The sequence below is a fragment of the Cydia strobilella genome, chromosome 5 (assembly GCF_947568885.1).
Source record: "Cydia strobilella chromosome 5, ilCydStro3.1, whole genome shotgun sequence".
Taxonomy (NCBI): Eukaryota; Metazoa; Arthropoda; class Insecta; order Lepidoptera; family Tortricidae; genus Cydia; species Cydia strobilella.
The window spans coordinates 20,385,359-20,391,893 of NC_086045.1; the positions used below are offsets into that span (position 1 = coordinate 20,385,359).

Genomic DNA, 6,535 nt, shown 5'->3' on the forward strand with positions numbered 1-6,535 from the left:
ATTAATATTGGCGTGCATTATAGCCACGCTGTATAAGCAATACGTGTTTTCTTATGCTATTTTGTTTGTTCTAGGCTGGAGATACCGTCATCTACAACTATGATGAACTCGGACGAGTCACCAAAATAATAATGCCTTCTGGAGAACCAGTCCACATAACTTCGGGCCTTGCCAAGAATTATGGCTTGGCGGTTACCGTATCCAATCCATCTAGCAGCATACCTGTTGGAGTAGCTAAGAAATGCGAATACGTTCTTCATGGCCAGTCATTTAAACAGATCACAATTAATAACGGCAAACAAGTCACCGAGGGACGTATCTATTCTAACAACACTTTGCTGCTTGAAACTCCATGGACGGGCAAGTTTGAGAGCATCGCGGCTGCCAAACATCCACTTCTAGAAGCAGCATTACCCATCGAGGCCGAGATGCTTCATATGTGGTCTCATCAAACTACCACATTCGGTGACAACCTCATCAACAACATGTACTCTCTGTATACACTTGTAGGTGACGTCAGGAATCCCCAGCAAACCCTTAATAGAGAAATATGGGTGAATGATACAAGAGTTTTGATTATTGAATTCGATCAATTTAAGAGTCGCGAGTCCTTCTTTAATGCTGACAGAAATCCCTTGTTTACAATAGCATACGATGCAGGAGGATTACCGTTGTCATTTATACCTCATGGCGCTGGAGTACCGCTCAACATTTCTTACGATAGATTCTTTAGGATCAACGGTTGGAAGTGGGGTGTCAGCGAGGAAACGTATAATTACGATTCGCATGGCATGCTATCCGAAATAACCAGTCCTCAAGACGGCACAAAGAACGTCTATTATAATGATGCAAACCTCGTATCCAAGATAACATTAGCTAGTCAAAGAAGCTTTAAGTACCTTTATGACGATGACGGTGGTTTAACTCACGTCATCTTGCCTTCCGGAACTAACCACTCATTCAGCGTCCAACCTTCTATTGGATTCTTAAGAATGACATATGCTCCTCCTGGTTCTACAAAGAAATATTTGCAACATTATTCTCATACTGGAGAGCTTCTTCAGACGGTGTTCCCCGGCGATGGCGCTAGAGTGGTTTACCGTTATTTTACCACCAACAAAGTATCGGAAGTTGTTCACGGCGACGGTCAAACACAGATACATTATTCTGAAAGCAGCGGGCTGCCGTCAGAAATCTTGCACGTGGACCGTGATGTCGACTACCGCTGGGAGTCTACTTACGCTGGAGGTCTGCTAATGGAGGAGAGGCTTGATTACGGCGCCAAAACCGGCCTTAGTAATGCGAAGATAATCTACGAATATGACAACAACTACAGAACAACCGCTGTTCAGGGCCGTATCGGTGGTCAGACACTCATTCCTCACCATATAGTGTACAACCCTAAAACTGGAGCTCCGGAAATCTTAGGACAGTTTACTGTCTCTAAGCAGAAATGGAATGAGACGTCGGTATATGATGGAATAGCGATGTTCTCTCGAGTCTTAAATAACCAATTCCTCGAGAAAGAAGTTACTGTTAACATCCATAGGATGGAAGTATTCAGAATGGAGTTTTCATATGACAGACACGGACGGATTTCACAGACGCGAACCCACACCAGAAATGTGGGAGTCAATACGTACACTAATGTCAAGAATTACACTTGGGACTGCGATGGCCAGCTCACTGGAGTTGAAGCTCAAGAACCATGGGGATTCCGATACGACGACAATGGGAATATGCTTTCATTAACTTATAGAGGGAACACTATTCCTATGGAATATAATGATATGGACCGAATTATCAAGTTCGGTGAAGGGCAATACAGATATGACAGTAGAGGTCTAGTGTCCCAGAACGCTAGAGAAGAACGGTTCCAGTACAACTCGAAAGGATTACTCATTAGGGCAACAAAACGAGGCAGATTTGATGTCCGATACTACTATGATCATCTTGATAGGTATGTTGGTGACTTCTGAGATATCTTACCTTAATAATTGTAAATATAGTAGTTCATCTACTAAAGGTTTATTTGTCTTTTCCAGACTTTCAACTCGTAAAGATAATTTCGGAAACGTAACTCAATTCTTCTACACAAACAAAGATAAACCTCACGAAGTCAGCCATATCTATTCTCCGCGTGAAAACAGGTTTATGACATTGGTTTATGACGACCGAGGACATCTTATTTATACACAGGTAAATATTAAGCTTTAATTTAATAATAACAATTTCAATTGCATACCTGCAACAGTCTAGATTATGAGATTATAATTATTATGTTTTGTTTTGTAGGTCGCGCGACATAAGTATTACATTGCAACTGACCAATGCGGCACACCCGTCATGGTTTTTAATCAATACGGAGAAGGCATTCGAGAAATCATGAGATCTCCATACGGCCACATAGTCTATGATTCTAATCCCTACTTGTATCTACCTGTCGATTTCTGCGGTGGGCTTCTCGATCAAGTCACGTCGTTGGTTCACATGGCTAATGGCAAAGTCTATGACCCGCTGATTGGACAATGGATGTCACCAATTTGGGAGGACCTCATAGAGAGGATTCATAACCCTACACAACTGCATCTCTATAGATTCAATGGAAATGATCCGATCAATGTCAGACCACAAAATAAGAAGCCAACGGGTAAGTTACACAAGCAGACACTTGCAAAATCCCTTAGGGGTTCTCATTTATTTACCCATACGTTGTTACGGTTCAAAATCGTAACTTGGAACCAATCTCGTTTCGACACTCCTGGCGACATCTAGCAGCGAGATTATGAATAGTGTTGAGTAGATTAAAACGATAGTCGGGTCGAAGGCGTTTAACGCCATCTGTCGGGGTCTGATAACGCCTTTGCATAAACCTGGCAACATTTACTGCAAGGCGTGTTTTCAGATGCTTCGATACATTATTTAAGGTCTTGTTCTGGGAGTATGATTGAAAATAGCACACACGGATTATTTTCCCATATATTCCATCGTCTTTCTCAAATTATTTTAGACTCATAGTTTGTCAATTGTTTGTTGTTGGTTTTAGTCTGTCTCATTTCAAACATAGACAGAGAGAATCATGCCGTCTTTGTCTTGCATTAGTACTGGCGTCCGAAAGAAAGGGATGAATGATTTTTCCAGTTGTCACTGACTGACAGATTGGTTTGACCGACTATAAAGATAATTTCGATGGCCGAGTGTGAATTTTTTTGTCCTCTCTTGATATGGCAACTTAAATACGTGGGGACGTGGAAGGTGGACGGTTCTCCAGCACTTTTCGATTCGGCATGATGTGAAGCGCGAGACATCAACGATTGAGAGTCAATTCTGGTCGGGCGGCAGCCCTAAAATGCAAATACACTTTGCAGCTTATAACCCGTAGCGAGCATACAACGTGGCAATGGCGTCCTTTCTTTTGAATTCCTTGTGAATGATTTTAACTTGGCTTCGGGTCAACATGTTAGAGGTTGATACCAACAATTTCATCAAGAGTCCGGCTTGAAAGCCGGTCCTTTCCCCGGGTCCTTCCTTTCGCCCCTGCACACCTGGCTTTGTCTTCTGGAACGTGCTGGCGCAGCCTGCCCTTGCAGTATTGTTCTTGTGACTCCGTGCTGTTCATCGCGGCTGTGGCGTACCGGTTAGAATTGGCTGGATACGCAACGACGGTCTCGCTGCGTATCATCGCGACTCCTGCCGTCTGCTGCGCGCCACTGGAGCGGCATGTAGCCGCAGTTCTGCTGCCTCTGTAGCAACACGTGTCTCAGGTGTGGTCAACTCTAATTTCTTTTAGTGATCTCTTAAGACTTAAATTAACCTAGCAAGGAACATATAATAGTGGCCTCTTAGATTTGATTTCAAGTGCAAAGTGCTAAGCGTGAAAACAGGACTTCATAGACTTTCTAACGTTTAACGTCTCATTATAGCATAGTTCACCCTAGCATAATTACCATAAGTATGTAAATTCTGTATCAGGCCTACTGCCCGTCATCTATTTATTTAAGGATTGTAATTAAATGTGTAACTGAGCTCAAACAATAGTTTATTTTATCTCATATTAATCTTTTGCACGCTTTATGCGTGCTGGCGCCCAATCTTTCTTTAGCTTCATATATTTTATCTACTAGGAGATATCTTGGAAACTGCCAGACGTGTATTGTGATAGCAGCGTCGAGACCCACAACCCTGAGAGAACCTAAATAGAGTCTATAGCTTAATATACTGGTTACAACGTCACTAGATTTCTCCTCAACTTCTAATGCCATACGTTTAGGTTTACCTAAACCTCGCCCGCCTCGCCTCGTCTCGCCTCGGCTCGGCTCGGTTTATCGAGCCTTTAAAAAATGTTTGGTTCAATGTGTTCAAATTCGGTTCGATTGTAGTTACAGTTTAAGCAAAAATCTGGCCAATAATCGTGGCCTGAGTTTGACAGCCGAAACTAGATGGTGCTGTATGTTTTGTAATCACTGTCATCACTGACTTGTCAAACGTGAAACAACCAGAAACACCACATAATGTACGAGTCGTACGGCGACATCTTAATTATTCAACGATTCTTTAGTTGGGCGTAAATTAAATTCTACTAAACTAAATAATGTTTTTCACAGTAACCTTTTCTGTTAACTTCAGATCACCTGGCATGGCTGAATTTACTCGGATACAACACAAAGAGTCTGGCGCCGCAACTGTACCCCGACGAGCTGCCGGGCGGCTCGGTGCTGCCCGCCGCGCCCCGCGGCCGCCCCGCGCGGGCCGCCTCGCCCGCGCCCAGCCTGCCCGCCGCCATGGCGCTGCTGCCCAGCGTCACCATCGAGTCCGGCTTCCTCTCGCACATGTCGAACAAGAGGATAGCGGATTTCAGAAGTCTCTCGATCCCCGCCATGTCCGAGCTCAAGACGGACGCGCTCGACCTGGCCCCGAAGAGGATCGGATCCGACTCGGAGCCGCCGTTCGGCCGCGGCATCCTCGTGTCGAGGAACTCGCGCGGACGCGCCGTCGTCACCGCCGTGCCGTCCGCGAACGCCATATACCGCGACGTGTATACGTCGGTGTTCAACCGATCTCACCTGCTGCCGTTCTCGCTGGTCGTGCACGGAGACCAGCAGGACGTATTCTACTTCGTGAAAGAGGAGACGTGGCGCGCCGCCGACGACAAGCAGCAGCTGAAGCGCATGCAGGGCAAGCTGAACGTGACGTTCCACGACGTGACCGAGGGCGGGCGCTCGTACGCGGACGTGAAGATCCACGGGAAGACGAGCGTGGTGAACCTGCGCTACGGCACTAGCGCCGAGCGCGAGCGCACGCGGCTGCTGCACCACGCGCGCGCGGCGGCGGTGCGCAAGGCGTGGCACCGCGAGCGCGAGGCGCTGCGCGGCGGGCTGGGGGGCTCGCTGGACTGGGCGGCGGCCGAGCTGGACGAGATCCAGAAGGCGGGCTCGGCGGCCGGCTACGACGGCGAGTACGTGCACGACGTGGCGCGCTACCCCGAGCTGGCCGAGGACCCGTACAACGTGCGCTTCGTGAAGAAGCGCGCCGACCGCGCCGAGCGCCGCCGCCGGAAGCGCGAGTGCACCACGCCCTGGTGGCTCCGGGAGGACTTATGCTAGTGACGTGCCGCCATCCATATGCCAAATCGTGTGAATGCGACCGGGGAGCGAGTGAGGATGGATGACTGCACGAGTGAATGTCGATAAATATATTTTGTAAATAGTCTATTAATTGTTAATTGTTGATGTATGTATGTACGTATGGTAGACGCGAATCCCTATCGCTGTGTAAATAGTAAATTTTAATTTGCAGGGAGAGAATGGACCTTTTGAGAGGACTGATATTATAAATGTAATGTATGTATAAATAAGACGATTTATGTGAATATGAAATTATTTATACTTATTTATCGGTAAAAAGCTTCGATTGTGTCCAATGTTCTTATAAAATTTAGATGAAAACTATTTGAAAGAATAAAAGGCATACTTTTTTAACCAAAAACAATTGAAGTTTTAATTCAATGCGTTCAGTACCTACATCATGAAACCTGCAAAGTTAATAAAGATTACTTATTTGTAAAGATGGTGCCGTGATGTGTGAGCAATAGCAGCCAGGTAAAGTCTGTTAGTCTGCTACGAAAATTGAAATGAACCTAGTTAGAATGAGAACTAAAGCCGCGTTTTCACTTGTATTCTGAACAATTCTGAGCGAGCAATCGTTCGTTCGCTCGGTAAATGGAAACACTGGTAGCAGGGCGGCGGAACAGGTTTTAGGTTAGCGGCACCAGAAATACATCATCTGTGAAAATTTCAACTGTCTAGCTATCACGGTTCATGAGATACAGCCTGGTGACAGACAGACGGACCCTACGGAGCAAACCCCACCCTGGGTACGGAACCCTAAAAAGGGGATCTGGGGGCTTGTTTTTTACGATAACAATATGGATACCAAATGAAAGCTAGTGTGAGAGCATTTCAAAAATATATTTGAAATGGTCAGTAGCAGAATACATAGTGAAAAGTGAAAAGACCATTTCAAAAATATATGTAAA

At 45.7% G+C, this 6,535-nt stretch overlaps 1 protein-coding gene across 3 annotated transcripts in view; it reads left to right on the forward strand.

The window, feature by feature from the left end:
* The window catches only part of LOC134741582 (teneurin-a), a 73,710-nt gene extending 67,722 nt beyond the window's left edge, over positions 1–5,988 (forward strand). For all 3 annotated transcript variants that reach the window (XM_063674416.1, XM_063674417.1, XM_063674418.1), the window contains 4 exons: positions 75–1,960; positions 2,046–2,199; positions 2,296–2,650; positions 4,627–5,988. In XM_063674416.1, the coding sequence (XP_063530486.1) occupies positions 75–1,960; positions 2,046–2,199; positions 2,296–2,650; positions 4,627–5,603 (3,372 nt within the window). In that variant the 3' untranslated portion in view covers positions 5,604–5,988. The remainder of the gene's footprint in view (positions 1–74; positions 1,961–2,045; positions 2,200–2,295; positions 2,651–4,626) is intronic.
* The last annotated feature ends 547 nt before the right edge of the window (positions 5,989–6,535 follow it).